We start from the raw sequence: 25,343 nt of genomic DNA on the forward strand, positions 1-25,343 counted from the left end.
ATGGTTCGGAGAGAGGTATCTTCAAAGGATACTAATGATGCATTAGAATTAGGGCATCCTGACAGTGAGGTTCCAATAATAAGAAAAGTAGTCCAAGTGCCTGTAACTAAAAACTCACCTGAGCTAAAAAATTCTAACTTATCCCTATCAATTAAAAAGCAGAATGAAAATACAAACAAAAAACAAACTTTGAAATGTTTGTATGCTAATGCCAGAAGTCTAAGAAGTAAGATGGGAGAATTAGAATGTATAGCAGTGAATGATGACATAGACTTAATTGGCATCTCAGAGACATGGTGGCAGGACGATAACCAATGGGACAGTGCTATACCGGGGTACAAATTATATCGCAATGACAGAGGAGCACCCGGGAGGCAGTGTGGCGCTTTATGTCTGGGATGGCATAGAGTCCAACATGATAAATATCCTGCATGAGACTAAATGCAAAATTGAATCTTTATGGGTAGAAATCCCTTGTGTGTCGGGGAAGACTATAGTGATAGGAGTATACTACCGTCCACCTGGTCAAGATGGTGAGACAGACAGTGAAATGCTAAAAGAAATTAGGGAAGCTAACCGAATTGGTAGTGCAGTAATAATGGGAGACTTCAATTACCCCAATATTGACTGGCTAAATGTATCGTCGGGACACGCTAGAGAGATAACGTTCCTGATGGAATAAATGATAACTTTATGGAGCAAATGGTTCAGGAACCGATGAGAGAGGGAGCAATTTTAGATCTAATTCTCAGTGGAGCACAGGACTTGGTGAGAGAGGTAACGGTGGTGGGGCCGCTTGGCAATAGTGATCATAATATGATCAAATTTGAATTAATGACTGGAAGAGAAACAGTATGCAAATCCATGGCTCTCGTGCTAAACTTTCAAAAGGGAAACTTTTTGATAAATGAGAAAAATTGTTTAAAAAAAAAAAAAACAAAACTGAAAGGGGCAGCTACAAAAGTGAAAAAAAATGTGTAAAAGGCGTGGTCATGGTTAAAAAAAATACCATTCTAGAAGCACAGTCAAGATTTCCACACATTAAGAAAGGTGGACAGAAGGCAAAACTATTACCAGCATGGTTAAAAGGGGAGGTGAAAGAAGCTATTTTAGCCAAGAGATCTTCATTTAAAAATTGGAAGAAGGATCCAAGAGAAGAAAATAGGATAATGCATAAACGTTGGCAAGTTAAATGTAAGACATTGATAAGACAAGCTAAGAGAGAATTTGAAAAGAAGTTGGCCGTAGAGGCAAAACTCACAGTAAAAACCTTTTTTTAAATATATCCGAAGCAGAAAGCCTGTGAGGGAGTCAGTTGGACCGTTAGATGATCGAGGGGTTAAAGGGGCACTTAGAGAAGATAAGGCCATCGCGGAAAGATTAAATGATTTCTTTGCTTCGGTGTTTACTGAAGAGGATGTCGGGGAGGTACCTGTACTGGAGAAGGTTTTCATGGGCAATGATTCAGATGGACTGAATCAAATCACGGTGAACCTAGAAGATGTGGTGGACCTGATTGACAAACTGAAGAGTAGTAAACCACCTGGACTGGATGGTATACACCCCAGAGTTCTGAAGGAACTAAAAAATGAAATTCCAGACCTATTAATAAAATCATTAAAATCATCCATTGTACCTGAAGACTGGAGGATAGCAAATGTAACCCTAATATTTAAAAAGGGCCCCAGGTGGAAAGTGTTCTAAACATCAAAATCACAGAACATATAGAAAGACATGGTTTTATGGAACAAAGTCAGCATGGCTTTACCCAGGCAAGTCTTGCCTCACAAATCTGCTTCACTTTTTTGAAGGAGTTAATAAACATGTGGATAAAGGTGAACCGGTAGATGTAGTATACTTGGATTTTCAGAAGGCATTTGACAAAGTTCCTCATGAGAGGCATCTAGGAAAAGTAAAAAGTCATGGGATAGGTGGCGATGTCCTTTCATGGATTGCAAACTGGCTAAAAGACAGGAAACGGAGAGTAGGATTAAATGGACAGTTTTCTCAGTGGAAGGGAGTGGGCAGTGGAGTGCCTCAAGGATCTGTATTGGGACCCTTACTTTTCAATATATTTATAAATGATCTGGAAAGAAATACGACGAGTGAGATAATCAAATTTGCAGATGATACAAAATTGTTCAGAGTAGTTAAATCACAAGCAGATTGTGATAAATTGCAGGAAGACCTTGTGAGACTGGAAAATTGGGCATCCAAATGGCAGATGAAATTTAATGTGGATAAGTGCAAGGTGATGCATACAGGGGAAAAATAACCCATGCCATAGTTACACAATGTTAGGTTCCATATTAGGTGCTCAAACCCAAGAAAGAGATCTAGGCGTCATAATGGATAACACATTGAAATCGTCGGTTCACTGTACTGCGGCAGTCAAAAAAAGCAAGCAGAATGTTGGGAATTATTAGAAAGGGAATGGTGAATAAAACGGAAAATGTTATAATGCCTCTGTATCGCTCCATGGTGAGACTGCACCTTGAATACTGTGTACAATTCTGGTCACCACATCTCAAAAAGATATAATTGCGATGGAGAAGGTACAGAGAAGGGCGACCAAAATGATAAGGGGAATGGAACAGCTCCCCTCTGAGGAAAGACTAAAGAGGTTAGGACTTTTCAGCTTGGAGAAGAGACAGCTGAGGGGGGTTATGATAGAGATGTTTAAAATCATGAGAGGTCTAGAACGGGTAGATGTGAATCGGTTATTTACTCTTTCGGATAATAGAAAGACTTCATGAAGTTAGCATGTGGCACATTTAAAACTAGTTGGAGAAAGTTCTTTTTCACTCAACGCACAATTAAACTCTGGAATTTGTTGCCAGAGGATGTGGTTAGTGCAGTTAGTATAGCTGTGTTTAAAAAAGGATTGGATAAGTTCTTGGAGGAGAAGTCCATTACCTGCTATTTAATTAAGTTGACTTAGAAAATAGCCACTGCTATTACTAGCAACGGTAACATGGAATAGACTTAGTTTTTGGGTACTTGCCAGGTTCTTATGACCTGAATTGGCCATTGTTGGAAACAGGATGCTGGGCTTGATGGACCCTTGGTCTGACCCGGTATGGCATGTTCTTATGTTCAAATTGTGACCTTGCTATTTTCCTTCATGCATAAAAATTTGGTGTTTTGTAGGGGAGCTGTCAAGGGCAGTACTCATTTATCTCTTCTCAACTATTTTAGTTAGTCACCACCTGCCACCATTCTTTTTCTAATTTTTCAGGCAGAAGCAGCAAAGCTAGTTCCGATGGGCTTTACCACAGCAACAGAATTCCATCATAAACGGTCCGAGATCATACAGATCACCTCTGGGTCCAAAGAACTTGACAAGCTGCTTCAAGGTAAGAGTTCCCCCAACTTGTCACCTTGTGAATTTTCCATTGCTTTATTTCTCGTACATGCCTCAAATAATTCACATGGTCTTGAAGTCAATCTCTGCAAAGCCCAAGTGCTCTCCTTGGAGAGCACTTTTCAGAACCAGACCACTGTATCAGTGTCCTTATGATTAGGATAATTAAAAGAAAATTTAAAACAATTAGGAATGTAAGACAGTTTTTTTTTTTTTGTTTGGTTTTTTTTTTTTTTTTTTTTTTATAAAGTCTAAAATGAGTAGACATTTTGGAACTGACGAGAGGACTTGACAAAGACATAGGCCATAAAATTATATTACCTGTTGCCTTCTGATCACTTATCAGTCCCCCTCATTTCTCCTTCATACTATTTATTGAAATGCCTTTTATGATTCACTTGTATTTTCTAATAATGACCTCTTGCTCATTCTATTTTGACCTGAGGAAAGGAGTATTTTCTCTCGCAAGCTAGTCACTAAGGGGCAGATTTTAAAAGGCCGGCACGCCTATGTTGCATAGGCCGCTGGCGCGCGCAAAGCCCCAGTACACAAGTAAGTCCCAGGGCTTTGCTTGGGGGGCGGGTCGGGGGCGGTGCGGCTTTCGGGGGCGTTCTGGGGGCGTGGTGCCGGCCTGGGGGCGTGGCTGAGGCTTCCGAACTGAGCCGGGGAATTGCATGCTGGTGTGCGCAAGCTACGCCTGCCTCAGGCAGGCGTTACTTTCTTAACAAAGGTAGGGGGGGATTTAGTTAGTGCTGGGGGGGTGGGTTAGGGAGGGGAAGGTGGGTGGGGGGCCTTAAAAAAAAAAAAAAAAAAAAAAAAAAAGTTCCCTCCGAGGTCGCTTCGATTTCGGATTTGCCTCGGAGGGAACTGAGGCAGGCTGCTCGGCTCAGCGCGCGCAGGTTGCACAATTGTGCACCCCCCTGCACGCATGTTATAAAATCAGGCATAGATTTAAAAATCTACCCCTAAATGTATTAGTCCAATAAAAGGTATTGCCTTATTTCTTCCCCTTTGTTTTGTTTTTAATTTCCATGCATTCAAGTGGACTAACATGGCAACTGCACTACTTTATACACCTTGTACAGTCAGTACTATTGGATAAGTCTCCTTATGGAGCATAATTCAGGGCCACCACTAGAAAGCATAATTCATAAAATCCTTGTCTGTGACCAGTAGCAGTGTGGCTCCTTTTGCCAGTGTTTGCCCTGTTCTCAGTAGGGAAGGACCATATTGTTGCTCTTGCAGTGGCAACCATTTTTCTTCATTTTTTTAATGCCTTTTTTGGAAATGCTGTCACTGTTGCTGGAGGTCATGGACTGCAAGTGAGGCTGTCTTCCTGCTACTCTTTCACACTGTCAGATCCACGATGTGCCAGGAGAACAGGATTTTGACTATTGTTCCCAAAGGGTCTCCCAAGAGGTGCAACTGGCAAGGCTTTAGGAAGGTAGACAATTTGTATTTGGGTGGTTACTGCACCAGGGTCACCAGCACAGAGGCTCTGAGTTTGTGCTAGGCCCTAAACTTTGTTTTGTTTTTTTTTTAAAGAGAATTGTTTTCTTCTTTTTATACTGCAACACTCAGTGCTCACTATTGGGGAGTTGCAGGTTACCTCCTATATGAAAGGGTGCATGCGTGCCATGGGACTGTGAAGAGCTCCAGGCTTTCTGCCTGTTGCTAGCTACACTTTACAAGATCCTGTAGTCTCTTCCCCAGTTAAGAACTGAAAATTCTCTTAAGTGCAGCAAGGGAGGTGCTGTCTTAAATGTAGTGACAAACTGCGAACTATGGCAGAGGGTTTTCTGCCTACCCTACCATCTTATACTCTCTAACTCTAATCCTTTTTTAGCAGTCAAAAAGTCATATTTCCTTTCATGCTACTATGGATCCTGTGCTGGTTTACTAGCTAAACGAGCAATTTCATCAGAACCTCAAACTTTGATTTTGGTGCTATACCTCAGCTCATTCTTTTTTTTTTTTTTTTTTTTTTAAACCTATTTAATAAATTATACATAAGCACATATTTCCTACAGAGATAGCATTTGAATGTTGTAATGTTACAGAAAAATAAACAAAAAGACATTAACTACAAATCAAGCACTGGTAGACCACCACAATTTGAGGGAACCCAGAAAGGGAGAAAAAACAAGAAATGGGAACCCCCACCCCCAAAGAAGGAAAGAGATCTTCCATTGAGGGCATTATACACTTCGTACTTAAATCATGATAGAACAGAGCCTGTCCTAAACCAAATTCTTTCCAATAAGGAAACACAATCAGAATATTAACCATTACCAGGGACTCGAGCATTAATGAATGATCTAAAGCAGTGGTTCTCAACATTTTTCTCGTCGTGACACACCTGATGGACAGTGCTCACATGTGTGACACACCACTTGCAACAATCCACAGCTAAACTAAAAAAAAAAAAAAAAAGCCTCTATATTACTTTAAGAATAAGAGTATTCTCTCTGAACAGAAATTAAATTTTTGTACAAGTTGCATTCCCTGTCCCATGTGGGGCCACCAATCTTTTTTCTTCTGTTGTCACACTCGGACCCAGCAGGGGAAGATAGAATCAATTATCCCTAGCCCAGAAGAGAAAGAGGATTGCCATTTCTTCTGGGCTCCAGCAGGAATGGAGGACAAGAGCTGTGTCGTGGGTGAAGAAGACTGTCTTGTGAACCGTACAGCCTTGCTCACCCACCCTCCACATACAATTAAAAATTATGCATTTATAATAGATTTTATATGAAAAATGACAAGTACAGTTTGAGGTAAAAAAAATCACATGTATATTATATTTACATGCACTGTTGTGGTGCCAACCAGAAAACGCTGCAAAAAAGTAAAAAAAAAAAAAAACAACAAAAAATCAAAATAAAACACTTGGAACCCATATGGCATTAGGATTATTGTAACATGTTCAATGTGGGTTTAGCACTCAGTCATAAGTAAAAGAATTATAACAACAATATAGTAAAACCTCCATACTAAAACAAAACTAGGAACCAGCACATAAACATTAACAACCCTACTTATGAAAAATACCAATACACTTCATGTTAAGAAAATTGAGCAAGCCAGGCTGCTATAGATCCCTACACAAAAACTACACACTGGCAGAATAGCTCACCTCGGTCATACATGCAAAATACAGACAGACCCTCGCCAAATACAGAATAAAAAGAGCATTCTTGTTAGTATGAATAGAAATATACAAACTGAACTGGAAACCACAACAGTACAACAATGGAAAAACAATTACAATTCCTCATTAAAAAAAACCAAATATAAAAAAATGCATGTTTCATAACTGAACAGATAACATTCCAGCATTTAAAAATACACTTCTACATACGTATGTATGTACACACACAGGCTGTCTGTCTCACATGCTCAGTCTCACACAGGTGTGCACACATGCTGTTTCTCTCCTCCTGGGAGCTCAAGTAACAGCAGCCTGTCCTTCAGCCCCTGTGGTTCTTTTTCTTGGGGCTACAGGGGCTGACGCTGTGTCTCTTCAAACTTGGCTCAGCACTGCTGCTTCTCTCATTCCTGCACGGGTTAACTTTAATTCTTCTTCGGGGCCGTGACAATAAGGAGGCCAATACTGCCCAAGTGGGACCCCCTCACATATTCTTTCTAGATGGCTGCTTCCTGCTGCAGTTGGCTCTGCTACTACGTTCCGCCTGGGCTTGGAAATGCTGACAGCCTGGGTGGAAGAGGAAATCTCTATATTCCACTGGGACAGAGGAGAGATAGGGAAGATTAGCCGAATCAGCAGGAGACCAGGGAGCTCAATATTTTGAAGCAGAGGTAGTGACACACCAGCTTGTGCTTTGCGACACAGTGGTGTGTTGTGACACACTGGTTGAGAATTGCTGATCTAAAGGGTCAATTTTTAAGATCCGCATGCCAACTTTATAATTGGCATTCATGTTTCGGTGGGTTCATATTCGTGCACACATTGGGGGGGATATTTTGTAAAGAAACACGTGGCTTTGCGATAAGGCCTCCCCCAGTTCCCGATACTCCTACCTTTTTTTCCCTCTCCTCCCTCTCCTCCCTGATCCCTAACCCTACCTACTTACCCTTTTTTTGTTTGTTTGTTTTATAAATTTCCTTCTCTGAGCAGAAGTAAGCCAGCCGGCACACGCTTCCCCCAAGACAGAGCCTAATGGTCACTGTCCTGGTCGTACCCCTGCCCCGCCCTTTTACATAACCCGCACTTCGACACATGTCAGGGGATACGCGCATGGCTGGGCCATTTGTAAAATGTGTGCAGCGCGCACGAGGCCCAGCCACACACACATATCCCTTAGCTTTTTAGCACGGGGGCATTTTAAAATTTTGCCCTAAGAGACTAGGTTCCAAAAAGACACTTCTCAGAGGAGAAAAGTAACAATGCATTTGCAAGGAAATAGCAAGAAAAAACGAGCTCCCAAATCTACAATCTCTTGTCACATATCTAGAAATGCTTTCCTTTGTATCTGTTTAGCCCTACAGAAATCAGGAAAAATATGAATTTTCCCCCACATGAAAGAAATATGCATAGCTTGAAAATACAAAAGTTAAATCATGATCAAAGCTCAGTCACTATTAAAGTGGATCTATGTGACACACCAACAAGAAGTCTAGAGCAGCGCTTCTCAACCTGTGTGTCGTGACACATCAGTGTGTCGCCAAACACCAGCAGAGCAGGTGTGTTGCATCTCCCGGGGTCCCACTGCCCCGTTGTACTTTCCTTCTCCCTTTTTCCAGCCCCCGCGGGCCACTTGGAAGCCTCCTTGCTTCTTACCCTCACTGCCCAATCAGAAGCCACCTCCCTTCTACCTGCCAGTGGGAGTAGGAAGAAGGGAGGAAGCCTTTTGATTGGCCGATGAGGCAGGCATCACATAGCCCAGGGATAGGGTGGGAGGAATGGCAGTGTCGAACCCCGACCAAGCAAGCCCCCATGGTGGCGAAGAGGAAAACCCGACCCCTGACTAAGCAAGGCCGCCACGGATGCCCATCCCTCAGGCGGTGAAGAGGAAACCCGACCCCCAACTGAAGCCACCACAGGAGCCCCATCCCGTGGTGGCGAAAAAAGAAGGCCCACCGGAATAAAGCCGCAGTGGAACTGGAGCTCATCCCTGCAGTGAAGAAAGAAGAGGTTTTTGGTGAGAGCCTATATTTATGGTTGTGAATGGGTGGCTGGGTGAGAGCTTGTGTCTGTGGGTGTGAATGGAATCCTGGGTGAGAGCTGGTGTGAATGGATGTGAGAGAATTTGTATGTGATTGAGAGCTTGTATATAAGAGAGCATGTGTGTGATTGAGACTGGTTAGGGAGGTGATATGTTTCTGTGTGAAAGAGAGAGACTAGTCGTGGAGTCTAATTGGGGGTGTGTGTGTGAGTGTCTGGTTGTGGGCGCTAAGGAAGAGGACTGAGGACAGAGCTTCAGCAGCCCTTGCTGCTTCTGGTGAGTGCTATTGGCCTGGAAGGAAAAAGAATAGGAGAGTTGCTGGAGAGGGTAAGTAAATGTGGCTTTTTAAATTTATTTTTCTTGATTGACTACCATTTTAATTATAGGAAAATTAGTTTCTTACCTGATAATTTTCGTTCCTGTAGTACCAAGGATCAGTCCAGGACACCTGGGTTGTGACTCCGCACCAGTAGATGGAGACAGACTAAAACTTGTGGGCGGAGCCTTATATGCCCCTGTGCCAGTCACAGCCCCTCAGTCATACGTAATGTCAAAGTAGAAACCCAATTAGGCAACCATAGCTAACTAGCCAAACTCGCTACTTAAACGGAAACAATTCCAACCCTTGCAGGAACCAGACTCCCCAACCGGGAGAGCGAACAAGCAGAGAGCGTACGGAAACAACGATGAGCGGACTCTCCGATACCTTAGCGTAGTACTGCGGGCGGGATCCTGGACTGATCCTTGGTACTACAGGAACGAAAATTATCAGGTAAGAAACTAATTTTCCTTTCCCTGTACGTACCAGGATCAGTCCAGGACACCTGGGATGTACCAGAGCCAACTTACCGAGGGTGGGAAGCAGAGAGTCCCGCTCGGAGTACCCTCTCCCCAAAACCTCCGGCCTCAGCGGCCTGAACATCCAGACGGTAACGTCGGACGAAGGTATGCAACGACTTCCAGGTAGCCGCCCTACAAATCTCTTGAGGCGACACCTGAGAAGCCTCCGCCCAAGACGCAGCGTGAGACCTTGTCGAATGAGCCCGAAGATCCACCAGCGGAGGCTTTCCCCGTACCATGTACGCTGAGCCTATGGCCTCTTTGACCCAACGGGCAATCGTCGTACGAGACGCTGCAGCACCCTTTCTTGAGCCGGAAGGAGGACAAACAGATGATCCGTTACCCGAAAAGGATTAGTGACCTCCAGAAAGCGAAGGAGGGACCTCCGCACATCCAGCTTCCGTAAATCTCTCTATTTCGGATCCGACGACTCCCCGACCGCGAAAGCGGGAAGTTCAACGGATTGGTTCAAATGAAAAGCCGAGACGACCTTAGGAAGAAAGGAAGGGACAGTCCGCAAGGAAACGCCTGTGTCGGAGATTCGCAAGAACGGCTCCCTACAGGACAACGCCTGCAATTCCGAGAGACGGCGAGCCGAAGAAATTGCCACCAGAAACACGGTCTTTAACGTGAGATCTTCGACAGTAGAGCGCTGCAAAGGCTCAAACGGCGCCGAACATAAGGCCGAAAGAACCCAATGGAAATTCCAAGCCGGACAGGGAGGACGCAAGGGAGGATGGAGATGTTTAGACCCTTTCAGGAAACGGGCTATATCCGGGTGAAGAGCCAGGGAGGATCCCCTGACCTTCCCCCGCAAACAACCAAGTACCGCCACTTGGACCCGTAGGGAACTGCACGCCAATCCTCTGGCCAGTCCCGCCTGGAGGAAAGCCAGAATATCAGGGACCGCAACGGTAGTGGGATCCATCACTTTCGTGAATGTCCGAGGAGCCGTTGCAAGGCCAAATGGGAGCGCCCGAAATTGGTAGTGCCTCCCCAGGATGTAGAACCTCAGAAACTGCTGGCACGATGGCTGAATGCCCACGTGAAGGTACGCCTCCGTGAGATCCAGAGAAGCCAGAAATTCGCCCGGACGCACCGAAGCGATAACTGACCGAATCGTTTCCATTCTGAAGTGGGGAACGCGAAGACATCTGTTTACTCCTTTCAGGTCCAGAATTGGTCTTGAAGAGCCGTCCTTCTTGGGAACCACGAAGTAAATGGAGTAACGGCCCGTGCCGCGCTGATCGACAGGGACGGGGGATATGGCCCCCAAGCTTTCCAGCCGACGGATGGTGTCCAACACCGCCGCCCTCGTCCCGGAGGCCTTGCAGGGCGAGACCAGGAATTTGTCCGCTGGGATGCGAGCAAGTCTAACTCGTAGCCGTGGCTGATCACGTCGAGGACCCATTGATCCGACGTCACCCTGGTCCACTTCTCAAGGAATAAGGTTAATCGCGCCCCTACATTTGGAACGGCGTGCTGCGGGCGCGACGAGGGGTGGACCGGCCAGACTTCATTGGGAGGGCTTGGCCCCTGCACCCGACGGGGCTCCTCCTTGCCTCCCGCAACGTTTCCCACGAAAGGACTGCTGCCACTGAGTGTTCCGGGAAGAAGATGGTCTATACGAAGGTCCGGCGGATCTTTGAGGGCGCGATTTCCTGGGCGCCCGGTATCGGGACCAGGCCGGAAAAGAGGACCGCGCTCTGGCCCTATCCTCGGGCAGCTTGAATGCCCTGTTCTCTCCCAGAGAAATCATCAAATCATCCAACTCCTTACCGAACAACGACTTTCCCTTGAAAGGTAACGAACCCAGGTGGGCCTTGGAAGAGCCATCTGCTGCCCAGTTGCGCAGCCACAGGAGACAGCGCGCTGAAACTGCTGCCACCGTGGACCTAGCCGAAGTGCACAGAAGGTCGTGGAGGGCGTCAGCCCCATAAGCTATTGCCACCTCCAATCTAACAGCCTGAGACGTCTCTTCCGCAGACAGGCCCGCATTCGCCTGAAGGACTTGGGCCCAGCGTAAACTAGCTCGCCTGGCGAAGTTAGTGCAGATTGCGGCCCGCGAAGTTAGTGCAGATTGCGGCCTGCACCCCTAGGGCGGATACCTCAAATATCTTCTTGAGCTGCACCTCGAGCTTCCTGTCTTGTAGATCCCGAAGGGCCGTCGCCCCCGTGACCGGGATAGTGGACCTTTTCGTCACCGCGGAGACCGCTGAATCCACCATTGGAAGTCGAAGAAGTTCCAGCGCCTCCACCGGGAGCGGGTAGAGCTTATCCATGGCCTTGTTGACTTTCAACCCTAACTCCGGGGTATTCCACTCCCGGAACAAGATATCCGAAGAAAAATGAAAATGAAAAGCCACCGCCGGTCCCGTGAGACCTCGCAGAACTGGATCCATATTGGCCTCCTGGCGGACCACCACGGGTGGAGCCTCTATCCCCAGCTCCTGGAGGATGGCCAGGACGAGTGGCGACAGTTCCTCTCTGCGGAACAGGCAGACTACCTTGGGGTCATCCCCGTCTGCTGCCTGTGTACCTTTTCCCGCGCCGGGCTGGGCGGAATCATCCGCCCCCGACGCCTCGGCCCCCCTCGGGGACTCTTCGGGATCATCAGTATCCGCCGTGGAGGAATCTTCTGAATCTGCCTCCTGGGGTACGCCCCGGGGCCGCCGTTTCCCTCGCGAGGGAACCTGGGTGTGCACCGCGGTATTTTTTTTTTTTTTTTTCTTTGCCTTGCGCTTTCTCGGTGGGGCCTGGTGGGGGCCCTCCTCAGAGCCTCCCCCCTCGGGAGCGCTTGCTACGCTTGTACTTAAGTACCTTGTGCAGCGAAACCGCGAAATCCGCCGAAAACGACCCCGAGTCAGAAGAATCGGCCCCGGAATCCCCCCGGGGCCGAAGCCCCTCCGCGACGCCCCCTCCCGCCGTGCTCCGCTGCGGGGAAAACGCGGGAGGTAGAACCGAATTGCCCGCCGCGGTCTGCGAGAATTCCCTGCCGGTGGCCCAAAATGGCCGCCACTCCCGCGCTGAGCGGGAAAAAGTCCTGAGGCTTATCTAATTGGCCTACCCCTCGCGGCGGCGAACGCGCGCTCCGGGCCCGAGCCCCTCTCGATGCCCCGGACGTTCCTTCACCGCCCGGGACGCAGGCCAAGCAGAGGCCCTCTCGGGACAAACGCGCGCGCGCCGATCCGCAGGCTTGCAGGAAGAACCGCGCGGCATGCCGAGGAACGCGGGAAGAAAAAAACTGAGGCGCGCGTCAAAATTAATCAAAACTAATTCGGCGACCTTCCCCCCCTGCCAGCGGCGCCCCCCCGCGTGAAAAACGAAGGAGTAGCGACGCCGAAGCAACGGAGAGCCGGCCGCAACAAAATAAAACAGGAAACTTTTTTTTTTTTAAACGCTGATGCTGGCCGCTGTCCCGGGTCCTGGAGCCCTAGTCCTGCAGGGGTGAGTGAACCGGGCTCCCCGGTGTCACCCCTGACGCTGCCACTAGCCCAGCCGGGTCCTCGACCCTGGCAGCGGCCTCAACCGGGGGAGGGTAGTCCCCTCAGGACCTCTCAACTCCCCTGGGAGGCAGGGCACCCGGGACTAAGGATTAAAAAACAAACCCCAAATTGGTCATAAAACAACTAGGCCTAACAAAAACTAACTCAAAATTCAAACCTGACTAACCACCAGAATCAGGTCAGGCAGGGCTGTGACCGGACGTGCACCATCTACTGGAGACAGAGTAAGACTGAGGGGCTGTGACTGGCACAGGGGCATATAAGGCTCCGCCCACAAGTTTTAGTCTGTCTCCATCTACTGGTGCGGAGTCACAACCCAGGTGTCCTGGACTGATCCTGGTACGTACAGGGAATGAGTATTATGCAATGTCTGCTGTTTTGAAATATTTTATTGATATTTGGATGTGTTAATAATTTTTATAAGTTTTTAATTGTTGGATATTATTCTGTTCAGCAGCTGTTTTGTAACATTTTTAGTATAGCTTTACAATTATTTCTGTGTGGGGGCTCTATAGCAGCTTGGCTTATTCTGTTTTCCCAATAGGAATGTATTAGTGTTTAGAGCCTGGTTTAATAGTTGTATTTTAGATAGGATTGTTACTCTTTGAGTGTTCCATAATACAGGTGCAACTTTGTGCGGGTTAGTTTGTGTACATTATTGCAAATCCTGAGTCTGTTAAGTGCTATATTTCTCTTTACATTTCTCCAGGTTCGCACTGCATGCAGAGTAGCTTTTTTTGGTTTTCCATTCCAGTTTCTGTCTGTATATTTATAATTTGTGGTTTTTCTGTACTTGGTGAAGGTCAGTTTTGGGTGTGTGACCGATTTTGTGAGGTATTTTTACTAGCATGTAGGTATTTGTATCAATCTTATTTGTTGTGTTTTCTCAATAGGATATGCATTAGTGGTAAATTACTGTCTTTTCATAAGGTAGGCTATTGTGCCTGGTAGTAAAGGGAGTTTGTTTTGCTTTTACTGAGAAGTTGTCAGAAACAATATCTTTTTTGTATGGCGAGTTGTACAGGGTAATGCCCTAGATCTGCTCTGCACTCATTGCTGGGGGTTGAGGGGATTTCTGTGGATGCAGAGTGCATGTTTACATTTAGCCCCGTGATGGTCACATGTTCAGTGTGTCACGCATGTGAGAACCATCTGTTAAGTGTGTCCCAGCCAAAAACAGGTTGAGAACTACTGGCCTAGAGGATAGTAGAAATATTCAGAAGTTCCCCACCAGAGCTTGATACATCTTGAACAGTACCTGCTTCTTCAGGGCCCTTTAACCCCAGAATGGTAATAGGCCTTACGAATTAGTTGAAGGGCAGATTGAGACAACCCAAGTACTTCCCGTATATAGGTCTTAAAAGTAATGATGGAGGAATCATTTAGACCACTAGAAAATTAAGAATTCTAAGATTAGGTGATTTTTCAGAACATAAGATATGCCATACTGGGTCAGACCAAAGGTACATCAAGTCCAGTATCCTGTGTCCAACAGTGACCAACCAAGTCACAAGTACCCAAACATTAAATGAATAGATCTCAAGCTAATAATCCTTATTGATAGCAGTTTATGGACTTCTGCTCTAGGAACTTATCCAAACTTTTTTTTTAAACCCAGTTACACTAACTGCCGTAACCACATCCTCTGGCAATGAATTCCAGAGCTTAATTACGTGTTGAGTGAAAGATTTTTCTTTTTTTTTTTTTTTTAATGAGCTACTTGCTAACTTTCAGGTCTATCCTGTAAAGTGCGTCCGCGGTTTCCCCGTCCCTAACCGGCTCTCTACTCACTTTCCGGCCGCGTTAGCCCTTCCTGCGATCCCGAATCCCCTTTAACCTATTCCTACCGCGTCCTAAATTCCCCGGGCAACCCCTTCCGCACGCGGCATGCATATTGCATGCAGACGAGCGAATTAGCTATTCCCTAGCATCCCGTAACCTGCGCCCCGACTATCGCTAGTTTTCCCTGCCGTTTGTCGCGCGTTTAACCTGCAAACTTACCGCCTACCCTGACCCCTGCGGTAGAGGCAGGGGTAAGGGTAGGTGGCAAGCTTTCCCCCAGCCCCCGCTCACCTGCCCCGGCCGCGATCATGGGTGCCGGTCTCCGGGGCAGCCCCAGTCCTCTCCCCTCCTCCCGAAGCGCAAAAAAAAAAAAAAAAAAAGCGAAAAAAACTTAAAAGCAAAAAGTAAGTCGCTTCGCCGCTTCACTCTTCCCTCCTCCCGGAGCAGGGTGCGAAAAGCAGCCTGCTCCGGGAGGAGAGATGACAGCGGCGAAGCAACTTACTTTTGCATCCGATCGGACCCGACTTCCTGGTATCTGTCATTTCAAATGACATTTGAAATGACAGATACCAGCGTGGCGTGAAGCCTTAGGCCCGCGCACCCAGGATACTGTATAGGCGCTCTATCCAGTAAAATGGGTTGCGCGGGCCTAAGGCTTCACGAACGCGGTTTACATTTAAATAAAATTAGTGTTCAGGATCGAGCGGTAGGTGAGCTGCACTGTGCGTGCGGCAACCGCGGGTGCCGCAGGCACTAGCGCAGCTCTTCCTACCGCTCGGTACTGGATAGACCTGTTTGAGTGCCCACTAGACCTTGTATTATCTGAAAGAGTAAATAACCAATTCACATTTACCTGTTCAAGTCCTTTCGTGATTTTGTAGACCCCTATCATATCCCCCGTTAGCTGTCTCTTCTCCAAGCTGAACAGCCCTAATCTCTTTAGCCTTTCCTCATAGGGGAGCCAATCCATCCCCTTTTTCATTTTGGTCTCCCTTCACTGTCCTTTCTTTGGAGTTTTCTAGAGACTCCAGCCTACAGTGCACAACACAATTATCTTGTATCAAACTATTCTGGACAGACAAAATTTTCCCCAGATCAGTTTCCAAAGATGTTATCTTTCCAATATTTGTAGAGCAAGTGTCTCTGGAACTTGCATTCTAGGCAAAACGTTATTCACTGTAGCAGTAAGAGGTAAGGACTGCTGCACAGAGGAAAGTACCATCCAGATATTGTCTAAGGTTATAGGAGAGGATTTTGATAAAGAGAGATGAACCAGAGACTGCAGCAGGCAGCACCTCACCTGATGCTATAGTTGACCCCATAGTTGTAGCTGTTGCTCCAGCTGAAATTGAAGCTTCTCCAGTGCCATATAGGGCCTGTGATAATCCGGTACCACCTCCACGGATGACCTCCATTGTGCTGTGGACAAACTCTGCAGACTCTCCCCTTGTCTACATCTGGGCATTCCTTACCTGGAACCACTTTGACAGATGGTGGCATCACCAGCAACTGTGTCAAGGAGGGGGGAATCCTAATGTCAGGGCTGAGCATGATGTCAAAGCTTGCTTTAAGCCTGTGTTCTGCTCCTTCAGAAACAGCAGTAAAAAAGGCTGGCCCTGCCTGTGAATGAAGTGAGAAGCTCCAGAATAATCATCTGTCTCTCAGAGAGACTTTGAAGGTTAGTAGAAGGAAACATCTTTAAGCCCATTTCCTCGCTTGACCAGTGGTAGTGAGGAAACAGCCTAGGAAATCTAAGAACTCCAGGAGCACTCTTAAACCACGTCCTCGCCCAATGCCATCTTGGGCTCTCCTGCTGCTCATTCTTATGGAGATGCCATTCCTTCCCTCTGTAATAACTCCTTCCAGACCCAAGTACCTATATCTCTGGGTGAGTTTTCTCATGTCTCAAATATTCTTTAGGCTGTCATCCATCCAATTTCCTTAACATATGGGCTGACCCACAGGAGTGTGGGTTAAGATGCTTAAAAATAAGTTTTGCAGAAAATCAGTTTAAGTAGTCATACAGCACATGTCCAGACAGACTTTTTTGTGTTCTATGGAACTTGCGAAGAAATAGTTAATCATAAAAGTACATTTTGAGATATGGACCAAGGTTCATTGGGTGAATTTAGCCTTACTGTTGGCAATTTATAAAGCTTATATCTTGAGGGGAATGATCGCATGGTTGAGTTTTGGAGAAGAGGAGCAAGATTTTTATGCTGTCCTTAGCAAAATCTTTCCCTGGCCACTAAAGTTTTAACATTCTTTTTGACATGATATACTTTCCTAACTCTATGGCTTTCATCAATGCAGTCAGAAGGATTCTGTGATTTTAGAAGCTGATCAGCTGATGTTTCCTTGAAGTCATTTTTGTTAGGAACTCTCTTAAAGGTTTGCATTTCTTTAGGTCCAGTTTTAAGAGTTTCCTGACTGAGAGCTGAAGGAAAGAGGACTTTTTTCCCTCAAGACCAGACCAAGAAGTAATTCTATCAATCTTTATGCCCAGGGAATCCTTACACTTTCATTCCTTCTAATCACTCTTCAGATTATACCAAACTTCTTCCTCCAGTTGCTCTAGAGGATGTTGTAGACATAAGAGAGAGCCCAGCTCTGAAGGCCTGAAGAAGTGGGGCAGGGGAGACTGAATAAGGTTTTTTTCATATTTAGAAGAAATCTGTGCAGGTTCTCTGGATATTATTCGATATAGCTCCTCCTGATTTTTTTTTTTTCATTAATTTGAGATTTACACAAGACATCAGAAAGACTTGTGTATTTCAACTGGTTCTGCAATTGAAAAAAAAAGTGTGATATCCATCTGGTGCCCCTGAAAGAGAAATTCTCAGGTATACACCAACTGCTTCTTAGTTTCCAAGAGATCAGGGTTAGTATAAATCAAATAAATAAAAGGAAAATTGGTTGTTACTTGCTAATTTTCATTCCTGTAGTACCACGGATCAGTCCAGAATCCTGGGTTTATGCATCCCTGCCATTTAGATGGAGACAGTTTCACTGACACTGCTTGATAAGCCCTAGTGCCACCTGCAGTTCCTCAGTATTGATCTGTACCCAAGCAATAAGAAAACTGCAAAAACCAAACTAATCAAAACATTCTTGAACTATTTCAACAAAACAGTCTTCCATAAGAAAAACAGCTGAGCAGGTAACTCTCTTCACCACCTCATATTGGGCGGGTTCAGGACTGATTTATGATACTACAGGAATGAAAATTAGCGGGTAAGAACCAATTTTCCTTTCCCTGTACGTACCCAGATCAGTCCAGATACCTGGGATGTACCAAAATATTTAGGGTGGTACCTGGAGAGTCTCACTCTCGCCAAAGGAAGGAGAACCCGAATCTCCCATATCCAAACGATAGTGCCTCGCAAAGTTATGTAGCGACTTTCAAGTCGCTGCCCTGCAAATCTCCTGAGGGGGAAACCAGTTGTGCAAACGCATAGAATGAGCCTGCAAGCCCTCCGGAATCGCACAACCACCAGTATGTAAATGGATCCAATCTTCTCTCTTAACCAAAGCGCAATAGTAGTAGCCTTAGAAGCTTTGAAAACTCATTTCGCGTCGCTCCACAAAGCAAAAAGGTGACCGGACCTCCTGAAATCATTTGTCACCTCGCGACAGCGCAGTAGAGCTCGCCAAATATCTAACTGCTTGAGCTCCTTCGCATGTGGAGCGGAGGCATCTACAGTCAGGCTGGAAGCTCCACTGTCTGGTTCACATGAAATGTGGAAACCACTTTTGGCAAAAAAGACACTGTGGAGCATTGGGGCGATAACTTTCCCTTACACTGGGCTGGAGACTCTATCCGCTACCTTGGAGTTCAACTGTCCACAAATTTAACACTTCTCTATGGGCTTAATGTTGCCCTAGTTTTACGTCTCTCACGAGATAAAATGCAGGCATGGAAAGATTTACCGCTATCCCTGGGGGGGCTGGGTAAACCTATTCAAGATGGCCCTTTTGCCGAAATGGTTCTATGTGCTCCAAAATTTGCCCCTTAGACTTAAGCCCAAGGACCTTTTAGCCATAAGTAAAGCCCTACGTTCCTTTTTGTGGAAAGTTAAAAAGTTGCGCATATCTCTGAGGTGGTTACAAGGGGGGTTGGGGAGGAGAGGCATGGGAGTTCCCGACATTGCTCTTTACAACATAGCCAGTAATCTGTGCCTCTTGCGAGACTGGATCATCGATAAATCCCTATTTGTAAACCTTGAGGCAGAGAGGGCGTTAGTTTCCCTGTTAGATCTATGTTACGTGCTGCAGGCCCCTACAAAAGACCTTCCCCCATCTTTGCGACGACATATTTTATTAGAGCCTATGCGGTGGGCATGGACGCAGGTGACACAGAAATTGGGCATTCCGAGGCTCTGCTCGTATCTATTGCCTTTCCAGGGTAACTATGCATTTACTCCTGGGTTGCACACTGCAGCCTTCCGCTTATGGGTGGATCAAGGAATAACACAGATTGGGCACATTCTAGATGGGGAGGGGTAATTCTGACATTTCAAGATTTGGTAGATCTTTATGGGCTGCGCTCATCCCACATTTTTTCTTACTTATAGGCCCGACACTGTTTCCTCTATTATAGGAATCTCGAACTCCCAGAGTCTTCAATGCCATAAATAACGTGCTTTTACTGGAGAATCCACAGCCTCCCTTATTATCAAAATACTATAAACATTTGCGAAGGATTGTTTCCCCGGATCCCACTTCTGTTTTGATGGCACACTGGAACAGGGGGAGGGAGTGTTCGCCTTGACTCCCTCGGTCCTTCAGTCTGGTTTCAGGTAAATCTCAGCTACCTCAATAAATGTGTATTACAGAGAAATGCAATTTAAATTTTTGTGCTGGGCATACGTAACCCCTTATACCAGATATTTATATAAATTATCAGACTCGGCTCTTTGCGTCATGTCACCAGGCATTGGGTCTCTATCCCATTTATTTTGGGACTGTCCCCTTATTAAATGTTTATGGGGCCGTGTCGCTGCCTACCTTGCTGGAATACTTCATGTCTCGCTTCCCTTATCCCCCAAACTTTTTCTGTTCAATTGTATTCCCCCTTTACTGGTTAGGTGTCAAGGACCCCACCTTCTATTCAAGAAGGCAAGTGTGGTTGGGAAACACATGATTCTTCAACTCTGTACTATGGCAGACTCTCCATTTTGGATGTGGTGGAATCAGTTCTGTCGAATGATGCAAATGGATAATATGGCATCTCGGTTCTCCCTGCACCATCATCTGAAATTTGTCAGTGTGGAACAGCTAATACAAACGCTTCCTCATCGGGCCAGGAGTTTGATTCTGAATGACTGTTGTGGGTTCCTGCGTAGGCGAACTGTGGGAGGCGATAACACCATTCCATTGTTATGGGAAGGAGTGGTTTTGGGAGGGGGGGAGATCAGGGAGGGATAGAGGGTGGAGGGAGGGTTACAGCAATGCACTGAACTCAGCAGTTTGGCTTGTTGTATTTCTTTATTATAAAATTAAGGTCATGTTTTGTTGTTCCTTGCAGAAGACTCACAGCATAAGTCTCGCAGGATGATGTTATTTGGTATTGCAACTAAAAATTGTTGAAACATAAAGAAGCACTCTCCTCAACGAAACCCCTGAATTCGAAATCTAAAGAAAGGGATCCCAACAGGGCAAAGCTTGTAACTGTGAAATCCTTCTAGCCGAGCATATAGCAACAAGAAAAACTACTTTGAGAGAGACAAGTCCTTCAGTGTCGCTCTCAGCAGAGGTTCAAAAGCTGCCACACACAAACCTCTGAGACCAGATTAAGGTTCCTGGATGGACAAACACTTCTGATCGGAGGAGGCAAATTCTTTGTTCCTCTAAGGCAGAGCTTCCCAAACATGTCCTGGGGACCCCACAGGCAGTCGGGTTTTCAGGATATCCACAATGAATATGCATGCGTTAAATTTGCATATAACGAGTCTCCATGATATGCAAATGAATCTCATGCATATTCATTGTGGATATCCTGAAAACCCATCTGGCTGTGAGCTTCCCAGGACAGGTTTGGGAAGCCCTGCTCTAAGGAACCTAATAACATCTAGATGAGCTGAAATGGCAGAACCCTCATTCTTACCACAAAGGCAGCCTAAGGCCACAACCTGTACCTTACGTGAGCTAGGAGACTAGCCTTTAGCGAAACAGTCTTGAAGAAAGGAAAAAATGTCAGGGATGGAGGACCTGAGAGCTCGGACTCCATTGGAAGCGCACCAGGACTCAAACACCTTCCATAATCTAATGTAAGCCATATTAGTGGGTGGTCTTCTGGCTTGCAATAAGGTGGTTATGACAGTTTCTGGATAACCTTTACTCCTTAAGTCTCCTCTCAAAAGCCATGTCGCTAGCCAAAAGTGAGCAGCCTGGTCTGAAAATATGGGGCCCTGATGGAGACCCTCCAGATGACCGAAGCAAATCTGTCCATCCACTGCCAGGTTGATCAGATCCGTGAACCTCGGACGCCGAGGTCACTCTGGTACGACCAAGACCACCTTGCTGCGATGTTTTTCTATGCGACGCAGCACTTTGCCCACTAATGGCCAGAGGAGGAACACACAGAGGAGGACTCCTTGTGGCCAAGGCAGAACTAGAGCGTCCATGCCTTCTGCTCCATGCTGACATCTCCGACTGAAGAAACGAAATGCTTTGGCATTTTGACGAGTCACCATTTAGATCCACATGGGGAGCACCCCACCGATCTCGAATGAGTTGCATTGCAGTTTCCGAAAATTCCCACTCTCCCGGGTCTGAGTCCAACTCAAGAAATCCGCTTGAACATTTTCAACCCCAGCTATGTGTGACATAGCTATGTGCTCTAGGTGACATTCTGGCCTCCTGAGCTACTGGTTGGATATTGGTTCCACCCTGCAGATTGATAATTGCCACTGTCGTCACATTGTCTGAAAGAATCCTTTCTGATCAACCTCACACTGGAGGCAGAAACTCTCTCAAGGCCAAATGGACAATCCTAGTCTCTAACCAGTTGATAGACCAGGCAGATTCTCTCGCGGACCATGTTCACTGGACTGAGTGCCACTGACAAACTGCTCCCCATCCACAGAGACTGGCAGCGGTAGTAACTAATCCAATCCGGAACCTCTAGGTCCACCCCTCGAACAAGATTGGAAGTTTGAAACCACCAGGAAAGGCTCTCTTGCAGTACCCTCGAGGGGCAACGGCATCTGAAATTCCTCAGATATCTGCTGTCATCGATCCAAAAGCGCTCCCTGTAACTGTTTTAGATGGAAAACGCCCACGGCAACAACTCCAGGGTCGAAGCCATTGAGCCCAGGACCTGCAAATAATCCCAGACCTTAGGAATACGTAACTGCAACAACCGGCGAACCTGATTCTGCAGTTTTAATACTCTCTCCTCCGAAAGATACACTTTGCCGCACAAGGATTCGAATCGAGCTCCTCTCAAAGATTGCGTCGAGATCAAATGACTTTGCCACATTCACTACCCAACCAAGAGACTGGAGAAGATCAAGAACCTTGTGAACCAATTGGCAACAAAGGGCCTCCAACTTTGCTCTCATAAGCCAGTCGTCCAGATATGAGTGCACCAGAACATCTTCCCTCTGCAGCGCCGCTGCTACCACCACAGTCACCTTGGTGAAAGTGCGCGGGGCCGAAGCCAGACCAAAAGGAAGGGCCTGAAACTAAAAATGCTGACCCAGAATTCATGAAGCGGAGAAAGCACTGCGAATCCGGATGGATGGGAATGTGGAGATAGGTCTCTGTGAGATCCAACGAAGCCAGAAGCTCTCTTGCGAACCACTATCACTGACCGCAAGGTCTACATCCAAAAATGTGGCACGTTGCGATCTGCATTCACCTTTTTCAAATCAAGTATCGACCGAAATGTGCTCTCCTCCTTCAGGACCACAAAATAGATGGAATATCTTCCTTTGCGAATTTCTGCAGAGGGAAACTGGAATTACCACCCTCAGGCGTTGGAGATGGTCCAGGGTCTCCTGTACCACCGACTACTTGCTCATGGGACTGCAGGGGGAAATTAGAAACAGTTCGCAAATGGGCTGAGCAAATTCTAAAGCGTAGCTATCTCTGACTACACTGAGAACCCACTGGTCTTGTGTAACTCTCCACTCGTCATAGAACTGTGAGGGAGTCAGTTGGACCGTTAGATGATCGAGGGGTTAAAGGGGCACTTAGAGAAGATAAGGCCATCGCGGAAAGATTAAATGATTTCTTTGCTTCGGTGTTTACTGAAGAGGATGTTGGGGAGGTACCCGTAATGGAGAAGGTTTTCATGGGTAATGATTCAGATGGACTGAATCAAATCACGGTGAACCTAGAAGATGTGGTAGGCCTGATTGACAAACTGAAGAGTAGTAAATCACCTGGACCGGATGGTATACACCCCAGAGTTCTGAAGGAACTAAAAAATGAAATTTCAGACCTATTAGTAAAAATTTGTAACTTATCATTAAAATCATCCATTGTACCTGAAGACTGGAGGATAGCAAATGTAACCCCAATATTTAAAAAGGGCTCCAGGGGCGATCCGGGAAACTACAGACCAGTTAGCCTGACTTCAGTGCCAGGAAAAATAGTGGAAAGTGTTCTAAACATCAAAATCACAGAACATATAGAAAGACATGGTTTAATAGAACAAAGTCAGCATGGCTTTACCCAGGGCAAGTCTTGCCTCACAAATCTGCTTCACTTTTTTGAAGGAGTTAATAAACATGTGGATAAAGGTGAACCGGTAGATATAGTATACTTGGATTTTCAGAAGGCGTTTGACAAAGTTCCTCATGAGAGGCTTCTAGGAAAAGTAAAAAGTCATGGGATAGGTGGCGATGTCCTTTCGTGGATTGCAAACTGGCTAAAAGACAGGAAACAGAGAGTAGGATTAAATGGGCAATTTTCTCAGTGGAAGGGAGTGGACAGTGGAGTGCCTCAGGGATCTGTATTGGGACCCTTACTGTTCAATATATTTATAAATGATCTGGAAAGAAATACGACGAGTGAGATAATCAAATTTGCAGATGACACAAAATTGTTCAGAGTAGTTAAATCACAAGCAGATTGTGATAAATTGCAGGAAGACCTTGTGAGACTGGAAAATTGGGCATCCAAATGGCAGATGAAATTTAATGTGGATAAGTGCAAGGTGATGCATATAGGGAAAAATAACCCATGCTATAATTACACGATGTTGTGTTCCATATTAGGTGCTACAACCCAAGAAAGAGATCTAGGTGTCATAGTGGATAACACATTGAAATCGTCGGTTCAGTGTGCTGCGGCAGTCAAAAAAGCAAACAGAATGTTGGGAATTATTAGAAAAGGAATGATGAATAAAACGGAAAATGTCATAATGCCTCTGTATCGCTCCATGGTGAGACCGCACCTTGAATACTGTGTACAATTCTGGTCGCCGCATCTCAAAAAAGATATAATTGCGATGGAGAAGGTACAGAGAAGGGCTACCAAAATGATAAGGGGAATGGAACAACTCCCCTATGAGGAAAGACTAAAGAGGTTAGGACTTTTCAGCTTGGAAAAGAGACGACTGAGGGGGGATATGATAGAGGTGTTTAAAATCATGAGAGGTCTAGAACGGGTAGATGTGAATCGGTTATTTACTCTTTCGGATAGTAGAAAGACTAGGGGACACGCCATGAAGTTAGCATGGGGCACATTTAAAACTAATCGGAGAAAGTTCTTTTTTACTCAACGCACAATTAAACTCTGGAATTTGTTGCCAGAGAATGTGGTTCGTGCAGTTAGTATAGCTGTGTTTAAAAGGGGATTGGATGAGTTCTTGGAGGAGAAGTCCATTGCCTGCTATTGAGTTCACTTAGAGAATAGCCACTGCCATTAGCAATGGTTACATGGAATAGACTTAGTTTTTGGGTACTTGCCAGGTTCTTATGGCCTGGATTGGCCACTGTTTGGAAACAGGATGCTGGGCTTGATGGACCCTTGGTCTGACCCAGTATAGCATTTTCTTATGTTCTTATGTTTTTAACTGAGTCAGTTGACCTCCTATAATAGGATCGACGGAGTGGACCAGCCTCTCCTCATTGCAAGGACTTGTCTCCAGCTACAGACCTGTCAGTGGCTCCTTGGAACGGCCTCCGGGTACACCAAAAAAGACTGCCCCCAGGACTGACCTAGAGGAGAGAACTGTCTCTGAGAACTGATCGTGGCTCTCTAGGGCCGAGACGTCCTGTCAGGGAAAGTGAAATCACACCTGCAAAAACCTCTTGGCTTTAGACTTACCCTCGGGTAATCAGAGGGCCTTATCTCCAAGCAACTATATCAACAACGCAAGATCCTCCCCAAATAAGAGCTGAGCCTAACTGCTTCTTGTTATGCAACCAGAGCAACCTTCTGGCCATCACAGCTGAAGCCATAATTTTAGAGGAGGTATGAACGAAATCATGAAGAGCATCCACCCCCATAAGCCACAGCAGCCTCAATCCGCTCAGCATTATTGTCTGTCTCCTCTCCTGACTGCGGCAGACTTTCCTGCATCTGTTGTTCCCAGTGGAGGTACACCTGCATGAAACTGGTACAAATAGCCACACACAAGCTCAAGGCCGAAATCTAAAAAATCCACTTAAGGTGGATCTCCAACTTGTGATCCTTTACATCCTTCAATGCAGC

The 25,343-nt window shown here is 46.1% G+C and overlaps 1 protein-coding gene across 6 annotated transcripts in view; it reads left to right on the top strand.

The window, feature by feature from the left end:
• RAD51 (RAD51 recombinase) overlaps positions 1 to 25,343 on the top strand; it is a 140,370-nt gene that overhangs the window by 34,349 nt on the left and 80,678 nt on the right. For all 6 annotated transcript variants that reach the window (XM_029598567.1, XM_029598564.1, XM_029598568.1 and 3 more), the window contains one exon: positions 3,239 to 3,356. In XM_029598567.1, the coding sequence (XP_029454427.1) occupies positions 3,239 to 3,356 (118 nt within the window). The remainder of the gene's footprint in view (positions 1 to 3,238; positions 3,357 to 25,343) is intronic.

The sequence above is a fragment of the Rhinatrema bivittatum genome, chromosome 4 (genome assembly GCF_901001135.1).
Source record: "Rhinatrema bivittatum chromosome 4, aRhiBiv1.1, whole genome shotgun sequence".
Taxonomy (NCBI): Eukaryota; Metazoa; Chordata; class Amphibia; order Gymnophiona; family Rhinatrematidae; genus Rhinatrema; species Rhinatrema bivittatum.